A 20,695-nucleotide genomic window follows, 5' to 3' on the forward strand; every position below is an offset into this window, starting at 1 on the left:
CCGCCCTATCCCCAAAGGGCTCAGGGCGGTGAACAATATAAAAGCATATATAAACATAAATATATAAAAGTTTAAAATTTTCATTCTAAAACAGTATCCCACGAACCCATATGCAACCCTCCCAAGAAGAGTGATGGGTCCCGATGATGTTAGGGACCCTATACAGCAGGGGGAGGATGAAAGCAAGAACCACCCTCAGGCCGGCCTGAGTCTCTCCGAGGCGTCTCGGGTGGAGCCAATCCGGTTCTTGCAGGCCCCACGGAACTCTCCAAGGTCCCTTGCGAGTGGACCGGACAGCTGGTGGTAAGAGTGTTCCACCAGGCAGGGGCCAGAGCCGTAAAAGGCCCTGGCCCGAAAGTGGGAGGCCAGCCGCATCATTGAGGGGCCAGGGATCTCCAGTAAATTGGCCTCTGCGCTGAGCGCAGAGGTGCGACTTCGGGACATATGGGGTAATGCGGTCCCGAAGGTACGTAGGGTCCCCAGGCCGCGTAAGGCCTTAAAGGTCAACTTTCCAACACCTTGAAGATGATTCGGAACTCCACTGGGGAGCCAATGCAGCTGGTGCAACACAGGCTGGATATGATCCCAGATGGCACTTGCTCTGTGAGCAGACGTGCAGCTGCATTTTGGACCAGTTTTAGCTTCTCTCCCAATCAGACGCAAGGGAAGGCCAGCTGTAGAGCGAAGTTACAATAGTCTGGCAGCCTGGAGGTGACCGTTGCATGGATCACAGTGGCTAGGTCCAGTTGGAGAGGAAGGGAGCCAGCCGTCGGGCCTGTCGAAGATGGAAAAACGCCAAGCCCGGGTTGTATGGGCCACCTGGGTCTCCCATTGGAAAGAGACGAATCCAGGTGGACCCCAGGTTGCGAACGGAGGAGAGTCGGGCGCCAATGTGACCCCCTCCCACACCGGGCGGCTGGAATTCCCAATCTCTCCCCGGCCAAGCCAGAGGATCTCCGTCTTCGATGGGATTAAAGTTTTAACCTGCTCTGTTGTAAATCCAACCAGCGCACCAGCCTCCAAACAATGCATGTAGAGCTGCAGGGGCGGTGACAGCTCCCGCCTCCATCGACTAGAATGTGAGCTGGAAGTGTCATCAGCATACTGATGGCAGACTCAGCCCAAAGCTCCGGCACCAACTGAGCAAGGGGTCGCATATAGATGTTAAATAACAGTGGGGACAATAATGCCCCCTGAGGCAATAAACCACCAATGAAGCGGGCACCTCACCAGGAAGCTTTGTCCCCGCATAATCACCACACTTCTGCTGACTCCGCCCGGGAGGAACGAGACAATCCATTGAAGGACAGTGCCCCGGACCCCGGAGGCGGCCAGGCCCAGTGGGCCAAAAGGTGCGATGATGCGACCAATATCAAGCCTTCTGCGGTGAGATCTAACAACACCAGCAGCGCTGATCCGCCACCGATCAGAAGTTGCGTCACGGAGCGCATTATCTGTGACAGCTGACGAGAACCGCTCTCCGTCCCATGCCCAGTAATGCGGAAGCCGGACTGGAAGGGGTCGAAAGCTGATGTTTCATCCAGGGAAACCCTGAAGCTGCTCCAACAGATCACTCTCTCAATTACCTTCCCCAGAAACGAAAGATCTCGAGGCGGGGGGCGTAATTGGCCAGATCTCCAGGGATCTAACGATGGATATTTTCTAAGAGTGGATGGACCCACTTGCCTCCTTCAACCCATCTGGAAAGACTCCTTGCTCCAAGGAGAGAGTCATTGATGATTTTCAACAGGTGGGGTGCGTAACTCCTCCCGGCCAAGTTTTAATTAGCCAGGAAGGAGACACGGATCCGAGAGGACAGGTAGTAGTGGTCTTAACAGCATGCCAAGATCCTGTCAACTTAGGCAGCTTCGGAGAGCAGGGAAAACCGGGCCAAACAAAGGGCCAGAAGACGGACAAGGGAGCCTCCAGTTCACTCAATTGTAGTTAAAGGTTGCAGGAAGGTCCTGGCGGAGACTGACGCGACTTTGTCTCGGCAAAAAAAGCTCATAAATGCCTCTACACACAGCTAATAAGCTAATTCATCGATTTGTAGAACCCTCTGATAAAGAGGTCAAGATCGAATTATCCGAAACAATTGAGCCGGGCGAGAGCTAGCAGATGCGTAGAGAGGAAGAGAAGAAAACCCTCTTCGCCTCCTTCGTCGCCATCTCATAGAGCTTTCATAAAGCGTCCTATAGGATGCGTTCGGCTAAGCGAAAGCTTCGTCACAATGAAACTTTCCTCCACACTCATCTCTAGATCGTCTGAGCACCCGCTTTCATCTGGCGCCAGCTCCTCTGTATACCATGGAGCCTGCCGTGAGCGGAAAGGGCATGAAGGGACGCTGGGGAGCAACAGTCTTGATAGCGTAATCAGAGAGGCGGGAATTCCAACTCCTCCACTTGCTCATCAAGTGTGCAAGGGTTCAGGGTCCCGCAAGAGCATTCAGGAAACCAATTGGATCCATAAGTCTCTGTGTGGGCGAGGCATAAATCAGCCTCGTCACCAGCCTAGACAGGGGCTGGCGCCAGCATGTCAAGCCGCAGCTTCAGGGCATAGTGGTCGGACCATGGCACTCTCTATCAATAGAGGATAATGCACCAGATTAACCCCCGACCCAAAAGACCAAATCCAGCGTGTGCCCGGCCTCATGGGTGGGGCCAGAATTTATTAAGGAGAGGCCTAAGAGTCGCCATGGATGACACTAGGTCCGCAGTCGCCATACATGAGGCGGTGTCGACGCCGGACATTGAAAGTCACCCAGGACAATAAGCCTGGGGAAACCTCAACGCCTGATCGGCCACCCACCTCTAGTAAAGCCGCAGAAGGTCAGTCAGTCGCGTAGCTAGGCGCTAACCGGTACACACCAGAAAGGGACCGCTAACCTCTCTCCATGGCCAACCACTCCAGGCCGACACACTCCATGCCGGTGATCTCCGGGACGGGGACTGCCCTGAAGGGAATGGAATTGCGGATGAACATTGCTACACCACCACCCCGGCCCTGGGTTCGAGACTGGTGGAGGCATCTGCTGAAACCTGGGGGCTGACTCACGCCTCAAAGGCTACGGTCTCGCCCTCACGTACCCAGGTTTCGGTGACACAAGCCAGGTCCATTTGCAGATCTCCGAGAAAATCCCGGAGTACTGCGGTCTTATTGTTTATGGACCTGGCATTAATCAGCACCAGAGACGAAGCAGAGTATCCCTGAACCCAGCCATCCTCGTTCCTAGGGATAGGTCGGAGGTCAGAAAGCAAACGAGCACATCTACTTCTCGTCCGCTGTCTATCATATTTACCTCCTGTTTGCATTTTATCTTCTGGAAGTCAACATATTTCTAACTTTCTGTTTTCTCCTTCCCACACAACATCCACCCTGCCTTTATTCCCTGCCCCCACCATATTCAGCTGTATTTATTACTTACGTAATTCATATATGCCTATCCTTTCTCCCCTAGTGAGGATCCAAAGCAGCTTACATAATTCTCTCGTCCATTTTTCTATTTTTCCCTCACAACAACTCTGTGAAGTAGGTTAGGCTGAGAGTATGTGACACGCCTAACGTTGCCTAGTGAGCTCCCACAACAAAATTGGGATTCAAGCCCAGATCTCTCAGATCTTAATGTGAAACTTCAACCATTGCACCACTCTGACTTTTGTGGGGGGCTGCTGTTGAGTAGTAGCAAGCAGTAAGTCTGGGGTGTCTGGCAAGTTGCATGGTACCATGTTACTTGATGATTGATGCTGGTCTTGGCCCTGATGGATCCTCCTTCAAAGGCCAAAACAGTCCTGGAAAGGCCCCTGCACCCTCTCCCATTCCCTTTACTGACAGAAACCAAGGCTTGAAGGCTGGCAGTACTATCATGATTGCCTAGCAGCAGCTATTGAGGGCATTCATTTCTTGAAACTTCATATGCTCCTTCTGTCTTTTTGCAACTTTTAAAATGACCAATTAATTTTGCTTTTAGACTTCAATTTTTTGGAAAACCTCCGACTTTTCTTAGGCTTGTAGATAGATTTGTCCTGTCTGTTCATGACTCCAGTCTCTGGATTTAAGTAATCACAGAGGGGTTGTACTGAAAATTAGATATGTTAATCAGTATATGTAGTATATATGTGTGTGTATGTGTGTTTTGCATAAAGTTCAGTAGTTACTAAAACTTGCTTTTTCTTATAAATATCCTAATGCTGTTAGAAACACAAATTGTTTTATAGTAAATGGAGACCCTCAGGTCCATCGTGGAAAATCTTCGGCCAGGGGACCATCTAACTTCGCTAGACCTCACCGAGGCGTACCTACATATCCCGATCAATCCACAACACCAGTGTTTCCTGAGGTTCGCGGCGGGAGAAGAACACTTTCAGTACAGGGCACTTCCATTCGGCCTTGCCACAGCTCCACGAGTGTTCACCAAGGTACTGCTAGCGCCCATTAGAGTCCTAAGAGAACAGGGCATTCACGTCCACCCTTACCTGGATGACATCTTAGTCCGGTCGGTCTCCCGGGAACAGGCGGGGGTGGATGTGCAGTTGGTGATGGAAACACTTGCCTTTCACAGTTTCTTAGTCAACTTGCAAAAAAGTTTGCTCTAACCCGCAATGCGCATGGAGCATCTGGGGGCCATAATAGACACACGGAACAACGCACTCTTCATCCCTCACATGAAGGCCCTCAAGATACAGAGACTATCGACATCCTTCATAAAAGCCAGGAAGGTGTCACTTCTGCAACTAGCCAGGTTGATGGGTCTCTTCATATCCATGGGTCTCTTCATATCCATATGCTGCAATGGGGACGATTCCATGCGCGAGCCCTCCAGAGGTTCCTGAGACCTTATCAATGGCATATCATGCAAAAAAGGGACAAAACGGTAGTCATTCCGATTCAGGTCAAACAAAGCCTCACCTGGTGGTCACACCTCAAGAACCTGTCAACAGGCAAGGTATACCTTCACGACAACAGAATACAGATATTCGCAGATGCCAGCCTTCGAAGCTGGGGAGCCTCTCTCCAGGACAACATAGCTCAAGGAATCTGGACCCAAGCCCAGACACATCTTCCCATCAACCTTCTGGAGATGATGGCCATTCACTTAGCCCTTCAGCAATTCCAGCGCTACATCCACGGCCATCATGTACTGGTGAGAACGGACAACGTTGCAGCCAAAGCACATCTCAACAACCAAGGGGGTTCGAGATCTCTCCAGTTACATCAGGATGCCGTCAACATCCTGTCCTGGGCAGAGATACATCTCAAGTCACTGTCAGCAGAACACATCAGGGGGAACCTCAACATCAAAGCCGACTGGTTGAGCCGACAAACTATTAGAGTTTCTGAAACTATATAGAGTTTCTGAACTCCGCGCCCTGTCAGTTAACTCTCAGCTGCGCGTTTTTCACAAGAACAAGGTAGTCATGCACCTGGACCCTACATTTACCCCAAAGGTGGGATCGTCCTTTCATCTCAAACAGGAAATCGTGCTCCCTTCGTTTTTTCCTTCTCCAAAGCATCCCAAAGAAATTCTATGGCACACCCTGGATGTCAGGAGAACTCTCAAGGCCTACATCATTTGCACCGAAGACATCAGAAAAACTGAGTCTCTGTTCATTAATGTTTCTGCGCCTAACCTGGGAGCACAAATGTCACAGGCAGCCATCAGCTCCAACATTAGAACATGCATCACAGAAGCATATAGGTCATCCAACATTCCTATTCCACTAGGGATCACTGCTCATTCCACCAGAAGTGCTGCCACCAACGTAGTTTCTAGACTAGACATCCAGTTATACCAAATTATATAATTCGGCTTGTTGCCAGTTGTTGTTCTTTGACTCATATTTCTGTTGCTACTTCCTAATGTTTTTCTTCACGTGTTTTCTGGAGTTATTCTCTTATACTACTATGTTAGTCAAAATACTGGGGCCAAGATGGGTGCCCAAGCCTTCTTCAGGAAGTGACAACAAATTTGGTCCTGCCTCCCTGTGAATGAGTTAGGAATCACCCAATCAGGATGCCCTCGTTGCTGTCCAGGAGAAGGCCCCTTCAGGGTAAGTCTACCAATGGACCGTTTAGCAGAACATTCAAAATTGTCTGGGTCGGTGGAGAAATGGTGATAGACCTTGAAAAGATAGCTACATCAGTAAGTAGGTGTGACCCTAGCACAAACACACTGTCCCAGGAAAACCTGCATAGTTGTGATTGTTCAAGGTAAGAAACAAAGGTTACTAGAAATTTGAGGTGCTGGTTGCAGTGCTGATAAATAGTGATATCACCACAAGAAACATGCTTGATAGGTTAGTATCACTGAGTAGTCCACTGATAACTGACATTGTGAATGTGTGGAACCACATGGCTTGGAAATGCCTTGGTTTTTGCCACTGGTTTCAGTCTCTGTGAAAGCTGTGTGACTATTATTATTCACAAGAGTTCTGTGACTGCTTTTATTCACAAGAGAAAGTGGTACGCTGTCATCTTTGTCCCCCACCCTGAATGTTAAATAAGTTTTCAACTCTGTATATAAGGAATCTAGGTAAACAATCTGAACATCTTTTAGATCTGAATTCTCTAGCCACCTTTCCAACAAATAATTACTGCTGTGTTTGTTCTTGCAGTGCCTCCTGATAAATTCATGTTGTTTTTGTGTTGTTTGCAGCAATACAGAGACACTAGTTGTGTAGCTAAGTGTCTGTAATTTGCACTTAGGTACCAGTATTTCTTTGAGCTCTTCAGTACTGGGATGCTTTAGTTATGATAGACATCAGCTTCATTATTTCCACTTGGGGGTTATCTTTTTATTAATCCTTGGTCTGTGTGGAAGAAGTGAGCAACTGGGGCTGTTACCATTAATCCTGGCTAAGTGTGTAGTGAGGGAGAAATGAAATTTTCATACTTGAAAAAATCGTATCTAATTCTCTGAATGTATGTACCTCATTAATCAGATGTGCTTTTGCAAATAGAGGTGATCTTATAAACTTAGACAAAAACTTTGGGTTACTTAGGATAGATTCAGAAAAAACAATTTTCCTACTGCAAAGGTAGTTTATTAAAGTGAAGCAGAGAGAAATAGTATTAAAATAACAAAATGATTACTTAGGTAGATTATTATTTGGCCTGGATTAAGTGCAGAATAGGCTTGAGATTCAAAATTCTGGAAATTGCTTGTTCAAGTCATTTCAAAATTTTAGTGTATATTGATAGGCTACTGAAAATCATCATACCTTTTCTCTAGCACCCTGCATGGGTCCTGATCCAGGACTGAAATTTGTCCAGTCATGCATTCCAGAAGTCATATACTAAGGTTACAGACTCACATCCCTACCCTATACAAACTGACTAAAAATTAACTGCATGAAATAATTAAATGTTCTGTAGTTCTTGTGTTCTATTTCATGGGATACTGTTGCACATCTACTGTTCTGAATCTGCAGATTCTGGTTCATTCCAAGTTAGTTTATGGCTCCATACAATTCCACAAGGCCCCCTACCTTGAAGAAATTGTATTGTTCATCATCAAGTATTTAGACTGTAAATTGGGCATATCACACCTCTTCTATGTGGAAACACTTCAGTCACCACGGAGCAGATATTGTCTTAGCAGCATATAACTTATGATCATATAGTAATAGCATTTTCCATAGGCTTTGGACTGAATCATCTGTGCTTATGGAATAACATTTTGCAATCTTGCTGTTTTTATTCTGCAGTCCATTTCTTGTCTTGGAAAAACTCAATTCCTTGCAGTTCTCAGTAGGCTTTTTTCAGTTTTGGCTCTCAGACAGTTTTCTGCCAATGTTTTCTAGTTCAAGGTTCTTAGCTCTTCAATCTATTTTTGTGAGTTCCGTATTGTAATTAAAGCTAGTGAAACTAGCCTTTAATAGCCAGGCTGGAAACAATTTTTTTGGAAATAGTGACTTTGCCTCTATATTTAGGGTTAAATTGATGGTATAGTAGTGGCAAGAGCTGTGTGAAGACCAGAACTATAGTAAACCCACATTCTTCAAATGCTTGTCAGACATTTTCCTCAAACCTGGCAGTAGGGCCTATTATGCCATGCATCCTGGCTGATTATTTGGTGAAGGTTTAGTTTACCTGATTTATTTATTTACTTCATTTGTACCCTGCCTTTCCCCCCCAGTGGGAACCCAAAGTTGCGTACATTGTTTTCCTCACCTCCATTCTACCCTCACAACAACCCTGTGAGGTAGGTTAGGCTGAGGCCTATGGTCACCCAACAGGCTTCCAAAGCAAAAGTGGAGCTTTGAACCCAGATCTCCCAGATTCTAGTCCAACAATACTTCAAGTGGCAGGATAATCTTACATACATTTTTCTGATTTTTTTTTCAGCATGAGCCATGTGTGTACCACTTAAGCAAGTTTGCTTGACTTAAGCTGGTATGGTCCCTGAGTGGTCATTCCAGTAAATATGCTAAGTGCTCTTAACTCTTGTGTTTTCAGTGATTAAACTGAATGATATTTGAACAAGCAAAAACTGTTTGTAGTAAGGTGACTTTTAGGGATGTGCTTATGACCTTTATTTTTCAGGGTGTGGAGTGTGGGATACTGTTATGACTCGTTGCAGTGCTCATGCATGTACAAACTGGGATGAGTGGGAAATTACAGTGGTTGTTGGTCTTGCTTGGCTGACTGATGGCAAAGGACAAAAGATGTGACTTGACTTTCTTAGATATCAGTGATTTCATACGCTTCAGAATTGTTTGTTTCAGATGTCCATCAGCTTTCAGTGAAACTGTAGAAGCCTAGGTAATATTACTTTCACAAGAATAACAAGGATTCTGTTTTCTTTGATAAACAGGTTTGGTTTTTGAGCTGTGTGAAAGTGGCTGTTATGTAGGAAATAGTCCTTTTTAAACTCAGTTTAACTCTAGATTTTATTTAAAACATCTATATGCAGTCTCATAACATATTTTTGAAATGGCTCATGTGTGTTATAAAAATACAATGACATCAATAAAATCCATACTCTAATAAAAAAACCCACAGTTTAAAATATCAGTAATATATATCAGCCATACAATGAAAGAGAGAGAGAGAGTGAAACAAAAGGTAAAGGAGAAAAAGAAAAAAGGGTGGAAAAAAAGAAAACAGAAGAAAGGAAGGAGGATGAGGCCAGCAGTGTCAACAGATTATAATTACAATCAAAAACCTTTGAGAACACAAAAGCCTTCACTTGCTGTAGTAAGCCCAAAATACTTTCAGGTGAATAGATATAGGGAGGTTCTCCAGGTAAGGTGCCACAATGGCAAAGGTTCTGTCCCAGGCATTTTAAACATGAATACTTTGCATTTCCTACATTCTAAGAAGGGAACGGAATTTATTTATATAGGTGTCGCTGCTGTCACAGAAAGGGAAAAAAACATCCCTGATTCTCCACCTGAGGCCACACCTCCTGAATATAAATATAATGCTGAGATTAAGTATGAAATGAACAATAATATTGCTTGCAATATTACTAAGGTACTAAATTAATGTGTGATCCATGCGAAAGTGCTCTGACTCATGCCAAGATGAATGCCTTGGCATGCTTATATTTTATTTACATATATTTTATGTACATGCTTGCACTGTATCCCAATTCCTTTATCTAAAACTTTCTCCCAGCTTGTGGTGCTGTTTCTTAATTTTAAATTTGTCAGAAGTTTTATGTTTGTTAGCAAACATGAACTTATGTCCAAGTCAGATACAGTTTTACATACTTCAGTTAAGACCCCTGTTTCAGTTAAGACCCCTGGTATTGACCATTTCAAGCCTTTATTAAAAAAGTCTAGTCTGTACACAAGTAGTTCTTAGCAGTGTCTCCCTTCTTTGTACTAGGTACTAATTAGAGTCATGCTAGTGTAGCTGAGAAGGTAATTTAACCCTCCTAGATTCTAATGAGCAGTTTCATAGTCCTACTTTTCTGCCTGACACTATTACCTGGCTTATCTCTATCTTAAATCAACTAGTTCTTCAATTAGGAATATTATGAGCAGTTCTCTTGATAACCTTACCTTGAAATTGAAAGCCACTTGTTTAAGATTTACGGGAGGTGGGAGTGATAGAAATGCTTAACAAATTGTTTTGGTCTTAATTTTGTTGTTACACTTCACATCATTACTTTAATAAAAAATACATGGGTCTATTGACTGCAGTAACTTTGACTGAATTGAACTGAAAAAACAGACATTTGTGTTTTAAAAACTTCATAAATATGCCAAGCAGTACAACTTTATGTGCTAAGTGATTCATATTCTTAGTATGTTGAAGTTTGATGAGAAGGGAAGCATTGCATATATTTCAGTTTCCTCCCCCTTCCTCTTAGTGTGCTTTTCTATGGCTTAAAACACTTTCAGAATTTGACTGTGTCTACTTTACTTGAATCTAGTATCACTGTAGCTAATCTCCCTAGCTAACCATCTGAAATAGCCAAGAATAGCAGCAATATTAGCAACATCCCAGAGTCTTAATTCCCACCTTTTAGTTATCACCCCTGCTATTATAACTGGTTATGAAGGTTTGTTTTTCTTTTTTGCATTAATGCTGATACACACCTGTAGGCAAGCCCTAATTTTGTAGCTTTATGTTTTTGGAAGCTGGAACCAGGCACAAGTTGTTCCCTTTCCCAGTTCTAGATTGTTGTAGTTGTCATTGTGACCCAGTTGAACAGGTGTTGGCACAAGCTACAAGGAATGTGAAGTGTGAGGGAACTTGAGCTCAAGCCACATGTTACGTGGAGTTCTGTGATTCTTTCCACTGTACTTTAAAAAAAACACACAAGCAGCCTGGGTAAGCTGCAAGGCACAGCAGAAGTAGTGTCAGTGGGGAGAGAGTAACTCTTGCTTAACTCTTCCCCCTCCATTTTTTTCACTTCAAAACCCCAAGCTGCTTTTTCAACCATAGTGGTGCTGCATTTTGATCAACTCACAGTTCAGGGTTTTGTTTCAGCAGTGGCATGGTAGAGTTGATGATCACATTGGGCACGCCAGCTGTTTGAGAGAAAACTAAACTTCTTGCCGACTTCTTGCCATGCAGATGTACTTAGTAATAGGCGTACATTTTTTCCTGTTCCAAACTGTTCCATAATTGAATCTTCGTTCATAGCTTTCATACCTTTCTTCGATCAACTCTTGCACGAAGCATGAAATCTAAGAACATAAGAACAAGCCAGCTGGATCAGACCAAAGTCCATCTAGTCCAGCTCTCTGCTACTCGCAGTGGCCCACCAGGTGCCTTTGGGAGCTCACATGTAGGATGTGAACGCAATGGCCTTCTGCGGCTGTTGCTCCCGATCACCTGGTCTGTTAAGGCATTTGCAATCTCAGATCAAAGAGGATCAAGATTGGTAGCCATAAATCGACTTCTCCTCCATAAATCTGTCCAAGCCCCTTTTAAAGCTATCCAGGTTAGTGGCCATCACCACCTCCTGTGGCAGCATATTCCAAACACCAATCACACGTTGCGTGAAGAAGTGTTTCCTTTTATTAGTCCTAATTCTCCCCCCCAGCATTTTCAATGAATGCCCCCTGGTTCTAGTATTGTGAGAAAGAGAGAAAAATTTCTCTCTGTCAACATTTTCTACCCCATGCATAATTTTATAGACTTCAATCATATCCCCCCTCAGCCGTCTCCTCTCCAAACTAAAGAGTCCCAAACGCTGCAGCCTCTCCTCATAGGGAAGGTGCTCCAGTCCCTCAATCATCCTTGTTGCCCTTCTCTGCACTTTTTCTATCTCCTCAATATCCTTTTTGAGATGCGGCGACCAGAACTGGACACAGTACTCCAAGTGCGGTCGCACCACTGCTTTATATAAGGGCATGACAATCTTTGCAGTTTTATTATCAATTCCTTTTCTAATGATCCCCAGCATAGAGTTTGCCTTTTTCACAGCTGCCATGCATTGAGTTGACATTCCCATGGAACTATCAACTAAGACGCCTAAATCCCTTTCCTGGTCTGTGACTGATAGCACTGACCCCTGTAGCGTGTATGTGAAGTTTGGATTTTTTGCCCCTATGTGCATCACTTTACATTTTGCTACATTGAACTGCATTTGCCATTTCTGAGCCCACTCACCTAATTTATCAAGGTCCTCTTGGAGCTCTTCGCAATCCTTTGCAGTTCTCACCACCCTACATAATTTGGTATCATCTGCAAACTTGGCCACCACACTACCCACCCCTACTTCCAGGTCATTTATGAATAGGTTAAAGAGCACTGGTCCCAAAACGGATCCTTGGGGGACACCACTCCCGACATCTCTCCATTGTGAGAACTTCCCATTTACACCCACTCTTTGTTTCCTGTTTCTCAACCAGTTTTTAATCCATAGGAGGACTTCCCCTCTTATTCCTTCATTGCTGAGTTTTCTCAACAGTCTCTGGTGAGGAACTTTGTCAAAAGCCTTTTGGAAATCCAAGTAGACAATGTCCACCGGTTCACCCCTGTCCACATGCCTGTTTACACCCTCAAAGAACTCTAGTAAGTTTGTAAGACAGGATTTGCCTCTGCAAAAGCCATGCTGACTCTTTCTCAGCAGGTCTTGCTTTTCTACATGTTTTATAATTTTATCTTTAAATCTAACTCAGAGCATGCTGTACAGATACGCTTGTGGACTGAATGACCTTTTGGACTTGGTGGCTATAATCGGTGGTTGAGAGGCAAAGTCATCATGAGAATCAGTTAATTGGTGCCCAGAAATTCTTCCACCATTTTGAGTGAAGAGATTGCTTTCTGGCCAGCATGGATAGAAGAAAAGGGCTCAGTTATAATTTGCATTGTTTGAAGCTTCATTCAGCTCTTTCTTATTTGAACTACCAATGCAACTTCTTAAGAAAGGAGATGGATGAGGGAAGAGTAAGATTACAAATTTAGATTAGTGGGGGGAGACAAAAAGGGAACATAGGTTATGGCAGGGAAAGAAGCACAAATAAATTATGATAAAACTAGATATGATACATATTCATGTCCAAACAGAGTTCCAAAGTCAGACCATAAAGACTGAATTATCTTTGTAATTATCTTCACAGTGTGTCTTCGATGGTCTTAGTGGCTCAGTATCCCTGTCCTGGATTGGAGACAGCACTGGGGTAAGTAATACAAATAGGATGAGTGGATTGTTGCATATGCCTTCCAAAGGTTTGAAAGTTCACTATGTGAACCAAGAATTCCAGTCCTTGCATGAGTCACGTTTTCAATCGATGCCTTAACTTTAATCTTCCCACTCAGAAAGATAGTATTAATCCTGTCTTCTGGGCCCTGAGGACTGGCACTTTTGCAAGCTTTTCTGATTTGGGCATGTTCATTTGTAACATATGTAAGATCCACTAGAGATCCAGTCAAACAGAATATATAATATGTGGGTGTTGCAAGCCATTCAGGTTCTTCTTTTCAGTATTGCCATCTTACTTATGACCAAAGAGGCTTATGAGAAACTGTGTAGGTGTTGCATATTTGATGATTCATTGTGGGTTTGGTCAGAAACTTCTGGTTTGCCCATCAGTGCTTAAAGTGACAGTTGTTTCTGAGATGAGACCTTGCTGGAGAGGAGGAAAAAGCACCACCACTGCAGAGAAGTTGCTTGTTCACTCAGAGCGTGGAGCAAGTGAAGCCTCTTGAGGGGGGCGAACACTGAGCCATGTTGCAGCCTGTGAACAGTTGCTAGAAATTATGGTGGGCATTGGTCCTCTCCAAAGAGAGGATATCAGAATTGTAATATTGATATTTAATTTCAGTAAATAAACTAGCTGAGACAATATGCATGTGTGAAAGAGTGACTGTGAATCAGTGTGGCCGCCATTGCTGGCCGGGAAGGGCACGGCAAAGAGGCCCCCGCTGCACCTGCCCTTAGGAAGGCAGTAGGCGGATGGCGGCCATGCCCATTAAAGGCATGGCATCACGGTGCCGGCACAACGTTGTGACATCATTGCAAGGGGTTGGCTGGGAGTCTTGCCTGGCCCTGGTCCCTTCATTGGCATATTGGGCCTGTGACAGAGATTGCTTTAGAATATGTGTAATGTAGATACAGGTGTAACGTGAATATTATCTTCCAAAAGTGATGTGTGAAGTTGTCAGAGGCATCAGTTTTACTGTGCAATCTGAAGCCGCATTGGAAGCAGTGGAAGGGTTGTGCTGGCACCCGTGCCATCAGCGCCGTGCAGAGTAGCATGGTTGCCAGCGCACAGAGACTTTCCCCAGCAGCAGGGTGCTGTGTCACAGGAACCAAGTAGTATTCCACACTGTGTTCCTGTGCCGTGGGAGGCTGTTTTGGTATTCCAAGGCGCATTCCAGAAGCATTCCTTGGTTGAAGTCAACAGTAATTGGCTCCCAAAGGACTTTCAGCCTGGGAACACTCCCTATTCCAGCAGCTAACTTATGCCACCAAAACGGGTGGTGTAAGTTGGACTTCCCTATGGAATTTTTCAGGCAGCTGGGTTTTTTTTATCCCTCCCCCCTTCCTGTGCTACCTGAAACACCATTGGATGGGTGTGCTGCTGTTCCCAGCTGCTGCTCTATCCCCCCCCCCCCTGGATTGGGCTGTTAAATAGTAATGTTAAATATACTTCTTTTCAATAAAGTAATAAACCCCAAGGTCCCTGAATTTATGCAGACATTAATCTTCACCCTTCCCTCCACTGTTTAGCTATGGAAAGATATCTGTCTCTTTTGTGCAGGCTGGTTAGTATTGTGTTGACTGTATTGTTGAAGGCTTTGTGTTGACTGTTAGTGTAACTTTCCTGCCAGCTTTACACCAGCTTGGATGAGAAAAGGTTAACCTTGAATGGGAGAGAGAAAAGATAATGCATAGCATCACATTGGTGGTTGCTGTCTAACCAGGCAAGCTTTCCTTACTAAGATGCTTATGTCCAACTTCTACCCCTTCCCAAAGGAGGCCCTTTTGTCTTCTATGGCTTCTAGTTAAAAAGGAAGCAATACAGCATGCCTAGTAACCAATGATGACTGCATGTGTCCCCCACCCCACCTCAATTTAAAATAACCTAGAATTAAGCTATCATGAAAGGTATGAACTTACATTGGTTTCCCTTCATTTGAACTGAAGTTGCCAATAAACCCTGCCAGAGGTCAGTTGGCAGTGATCTTATGCCATATTCTGCTGGTGACGCCCCCCCTCCCCCCAGTTGCTAGTTCATCCTGGATATTATTTTGGATTGTCCCAGGGTTCACCTGACCACAGTGACTTGTGGATCAAGGAGCATACGTATTGCCAGAATTTAAAAGCTCACTCTGATGTGTTTGAAAACTACACAGACTCGATTCAGAATGGGGATAAGCCTGAAATTTATAGTTGGAGCCCCTTTGTCTATTCATCTTAATTCATTGTTGTGTGTTGGCAGGCCTTATTCCTTCAAAGCGTCTGGTATATCAAATCAGTACAACCACAAATTGACCTCTACCTGGTCTGATCAGTGCTCTGTTTGTGGTACTTTGGATACAACTGTTGATTTGTGTTTGAATATGTTTCAAGTTTCTAACAGCTGGAGATAGTGCACTTTTGTTTAACTGCTGAATACGGTATGAGTTTGTGACATAGTTAAATGGTTCGCTGACATGGGTAAGATGGTTAAGTGTCTCCTTTTTGTAGGAGGTAGCAAATAGTCTAACTTCCACTTCTGATTAGTCTCCCTTCTGTCTTAGTTAAATGACTAACAGAAGTTAGGCGAAAAGAAGAAAATGGATTTGGAATCAATTTGGGCTAGCAGTAAGTTTACAACATTGTTACAGCTCAAAAGGGTTGCAGTAGAATTTTGGGCTCCCAATATTTCATTTGATATTCTTTTGCAGAGTTCTCTGACCTCTAAACAGATTAGCTATTAACAGAAAAACCTGGGTCAAGCCAATTATCTCTAGCGGGATTAAGTGGATTATCCTCTCTTGAGGAGGGGGGAACACAAAATTTTGGTACTCTAGAACAGGGTGTCAAAATATTCAATTACGACATTGAGCTGCTGGTTTTTTAAAATATAAAACAGTAAAGAAAATTGTGAAGTTAAAACATGATGACTCTCTATTAATTCAGGCTTCCATATGTCAGTTTTGGAAACGATTATATCTTGTTTTAGCTAACTTTTAGAAGATTTATTTTACCCCTGGAAAAAGTTATTGTGATCTGCCTATAAGTTGAACTGTGCACAAAACGAGGGTAGAACACAAAATAGCAGAAAAGTACACTTATTTGGCTATGCTGTATGTGAAGAAGAGTTGGATTTATATCCCCTCTTTCTCTCCTGTAAGGAGACTCAAAGGGGCTTTTAAACTCCTTTCCCTTCCCCCCTCACAACAAACACCCTGTGAGGTAAGTGGGGCTGAGAGAGCTCTGAAAAGCTGTGACTAGCCTAAGGTCACTCAGCTGACGTGTGTTGGAGTGCACAGGCTAATCTTAGTTCCCCAGGTAAGCCTCCACAGCTCAAGTGGCAGAGTGGGGAATCAAACCCGGTTCCTCCAGATTAGAGTGCACCTGTTCTTAACCACTACGTTACTGCTACTCACCCAATATAGAGAGGATGGAATAGTAATTTCGCCTTAGACAGCCTTGGATATCATCTCTTATACTGTGACTGTTAGAGCTAATTGTTCTTTTTTTCCTCTCCAGGTTATTCTTGTGTTGACCACATTTCAGGTACCCCTAGTGATCCTGAGTTATGGGCAGTCTAGACTCTACCGGAGGTGAGAATTTTTTGAATGTTTGGGAATTGAAGCACCTGTCAAAAGGATGATGATTGTCCTGTATATGAGGTGGTTTGTATTGTACCAAATCCTAGGTGTGGCAATTAGAGACTGGGTTTCTCTTTTGATGACAGATCATTCTACAGAGGCAGCAGTGAATGCTAGGACGGCTGTGTGGGCAGAAAGCAGGGCTGATTTTCCTGAGGGCCAGGGTGTATCTTATCTCTGTGCTTGAATCTCTTGGAGGGTCCAACACATTGAAGGAGCAACATTCTGTGTTGATTCATAGCACTGCAGCAGTAATTTCTGGGAGAGGTTGTACTGGTTTTAACAGTAATACAGATCCTGAATGGCTAGTTCTGGCCAGAAGTATCCTGCCCGCGACTTACTCTGCAGAATTAGGTATACAACACAGTCTTCTCCAAAGTATAAACACATTAACTGCTGCAGTCAATCCAGAATTTTATAATTTTAGGGACCAGTATCTTAATGAGCCTCTACATGTACATTCCTCCCATTTGGCCTGTAGAGAGTCAATGCTACACAATTGCCTTTATTAGGAACAGTCCCATTGCTAGACCGAAGCCAGAAACAGGGCTGGGATCACGCCTTCCTTGGTACCTTTGGCAGTCTTCTCTGCTTTCCTCCTGCAGAATTAGTTGAGAAATTAGCCAATCTTCCTTCCCTCTGGCAAGGAGCTGTTCCTGCTGAGGGCAACTGTACAGCACTGTTAGTCTTTTTGCCAGTGGAAAGGCAAGGGCATTGAGCATTTCAAACTCTCTCCATCCTTTGCTGCCTGTGTAGATGACTGGTAGGAGGAAGTTAGCTCATTCCCTCAGGTTGACCAATTTGGCAGCAGGGCCTCATTTTTGAGTGGTCACCCATTTATATATTAAGTTTAAATAGGCTTGTAACAGTGGCACTTGCAAGGTAGGCAGAAGAGGGCCTACTGCTGAGGAATAAACGCAGTAAAGTCTTGTTCTGTACTCTTTCTCACTGAAAGATGATATGAGATTTGTGAATTAATCCGCCATTTCCTAAACCTTCTTTGTTCTAGAATACTTTGCTTGGGTCCTAGTGCCTACCCTGTTCTGTCCCCAAGTCATTAGGACCCAAGCGGAGCATTCCAGAACAAAGGTCCAGGAAATGGCAGATGAATCCATCTTTCAGTGAGAAAGAGTATAGAAATATACTTGTCATGCACTGAATCTGTACCTGAAGAGTTTTCCAAGGTGTAAGACTAACCACTTAGGTGGTCTCTAGAGCTCCAGGGTAAGAAAGGAAGCATGTGTGTTGGTTGAGGTGGATAGGTAGGCAAATAGTAGGACATTTTAAGATCCTAGTGGATCAGCTAGTTAGCAGCTGATTAGCTGCTGCACAAATTGGCTCCTTCCATGCTTTCAGCTATCATGTGGACTGATGTCCCTCAGGTGATGGTCAGAAATTTGTTCAGCCTATCAGTTTTCTGCTATTCTCAGTTGCTTTATAGGTCATCCAAAAACTGAGAAAGTCACCATTTGTATCAGTCTTCTTGTGCTGAAATTTCTGCATTTCTTTCCATTAAATCTTAGTGAGGACTATGGAAAAACTTTCAAGGACATCACAGACCTCATTAACAACACATTCATCAGAACAGAGTTTGGAATGGCAATTGGACCAGAAAATTCAGGGAAGGTAAGATACTCTAATATCCTTTGGGGAGCAGTTACTCCCTTTGTATTAATATCTTTTGTATTACAAATGGAGTGGCCTCTAGCTGAATAGTAAGAGCTAACTTGAGGATTGTTAAGATGTCCAGGATGAGCTTTGTTCTCTGTTCTCCAAGTGATGACTGTTTGATATGCTCTTTAGTGTATGGCGCAATATATCCCAGATCAGTGGCCTCTGACCGTTCAAGATCTGGGATCTGCTGAGCTACAAGCATGTGATAGGAAGTCCTGTGACATCAGAACCACATGAATAGAAGACAAGAGGTTAGAACTATGGCCTCACTAGAGGCCAGAACGGTGGGCTGCAAACCAAGAGAGCTGGGGTCAGAAAACACAGAGGTGTACAGTAGTGGAGAATAAGTCATGAAAGAGAGAGAGATCTGTGTCTCACTGGTAGAGCATCTGCTTGGCAGGCAGAAAGGCCTAGGTTCAGTCCCTGGAATCTGCATTTAAAGGTATTAGTAACTGATGTGAAAAACCTCCACCTGAATCCCTGGAGGAGCTGCTGCAGGTCTGAATAACCAATGGTGACCCATATGGACTGATGGTCATGTTCAGTGTACAGGAGATTTATGTATGCTTTGCAGTCCTGCTGTTCTTCTTAGTAAGTATGCAAAGGGGCAGGAGTGTGGTGCCTTTGTTCCCTGTGCATGCACATTAGCAGCTGGTTCTTCCAAAAGGCAGAAAAAAGATGTTGGTTATACAGGTGCCTGCCACCAATTAGATTGGGCTCTGCAATCCATCGGAGAGCCCTGACTTGTAGGCTGAAGACCAGTGTCTCTTGTACCATAACTTTTCTACATCTATCTTCTTTCTCTCCCAAGTTCAATTGAGTTGCTGAATGACATAGGGACACAAAATCCTTTTTGAGACTTCAGTTTCCCCACTTGCAAACTAGAGCTGTTGCCTGGCAGGTGTGGATTTAAATTCATTGTGCTTGTGTCAGTGTGTTCTGGCAATGACTTGGAATTTCATGGTTACTCGTTAGAGCAGATCAGTATCCTTGACAGAGCACAGACCTTTCAGAGAGCAACACTTGATTCTTAGCCCCCTTCTGCACTGCACTGTATTATATTTGGTACAAGATAGGTAGGACTTGCCTATTTTGCCAGTGATTAGATGTGCTACGTCCGTTTGTAGGTCTAGATCTTCATTTTGTCTGAATGTAATTAGTTTGCTGCCACTGTAGAAACGCTGGTCAGATATTGATTTAGTTTCATCCTGGGTCATTAAGGCAGTCCTTGGACTCTTGAGGATATTATCGGCATTAATGCATCATAGTGAATGCATTTGCATAAAACCACACTGCAGATCTGCACAATGGACCGAAGCAAAGGAAATGGTGCGTGAGATAAGTTGACATTTTCTGTCCTAGGACCTGCTGTGTTTTTGGTTTGGGTTTAATGAGAGATCTTTACCTTCTTCAAAACCTCAAAGTTTGCAATGTACAGCAATAACTTCTGTACATTCTGGTAACATGTGGGCCTGTGTCAACATCATATCAACTTTGTTCAGCTGTAACCTATGATTAATTGGTGCTACGGATGAAGTCTAAGGGTCCGCATTGAAAGGTGACCTCATTTGTCTTTTTTCTTTTAGGTCATATTGACAGGGGACAGATCTGGACTGTACCATGGGGGAAAAATATTCAGATCAGATGATTTTGCTAAAAACTTTATACTTACAGAGATCCCTTTTCACCCTCTGACTCAGATAGTTTATCATCCTCAGAATTCTGATTTCTTATTGTCCCTCAGCACTGAGGTAAGTCTGGAATGGCTGAACTGGTCATTGGCTCATTTATTCATTAGTGCAGTGGTGACTAAGCCCGACATTTGAGCTCCTGGAAGCCATTAAGAGAAAAAAGTATTAATGAGCGACCCCTTGTGGTAGTAATGGGCTGTATTATAGTTTCTTCTCTGAGACAAATACAGCAATTTATTCATTTTATTGTGTAGGTAGGCAGTATACAGTGCTTTAGTAGGCAGATTGAGAGATGCTGTACATTGCAGCCGGAACAAACACTGAATTATGGGAGTTTAATTCTGTGGCACATTTCAAATATTTGTGACTGTCATTTGATAGCAGTACACCAGATAACAAGCAATCCTGTTAATCTTTCAGGGCAACTTATGGATTTCCAAGAACTTTGGTGCTAAGTGGAAAGAAATCCACAAAAATGTTTGCCTGGCAAAATGGTAAGCAGATAAAAAACAAACATGTACTCCAGGCAGAGTGAAAAGCTTAATTTTCTCTTGGTTGGATTAGAGCTGACTGTTTGCATTTTTCAAAGATGAGAGGCCTGCGAT

At 43.8% G+C, this 20,695-nt stretch overlaps 1 protein-coding gene across 1 annotated transcript in view; it reads left to right on the forward strand.

Moving 5' to 3' along the window:
* The window catches only part of SORT1 (sortilin 1), a 54,014-nt gene that overhangs the window by 10,968 nt on the left and 22,351 nt on the right, over positions 1 to 20,695 (forward strand). The window contains exons 2-6 of the mRNA XM_048497266.1: positions 13,023 to 13,082; positions 16,604 to 16,677; positions 18,249 to 18,351; positions 19,986 to 20,150; positions 20,511 to 20,584. Coding sequence (XP_048353223.1) covers positions 13,023 to 13,082; positions 16,604 to 16,677; positions 18,249 to 18,351; positions 19,986 to 20,150; positions 20,511 to 20,584 — 476 coding nt within the window. The remainder of the gene's footprint in view (positions 1 to 13,022; positions 13,083 to 16,603; positions 16,678 to 18,248; positions 18,352 to 19,985; positions 20,151 to 20,510; positions 20,585 to 20,695) is intronic.

Source organism: Sphaerodactylus townsendi, linkage group LG05 (genome assembly GCF_021028975.2).
Source record: "Sphaerodactylus townsendi isolate TG3544 linkage group LG05, MPM_Stown_v2.3, whole genome shotgun sequence".
Taxonomy (NCBI): Eukaryota; Metazoa; Chordata; class Lepidosauria; order Squamata; family Sphaerodactylidae; genus Sphaerodactylus; species Sphaerodactylus townsendi.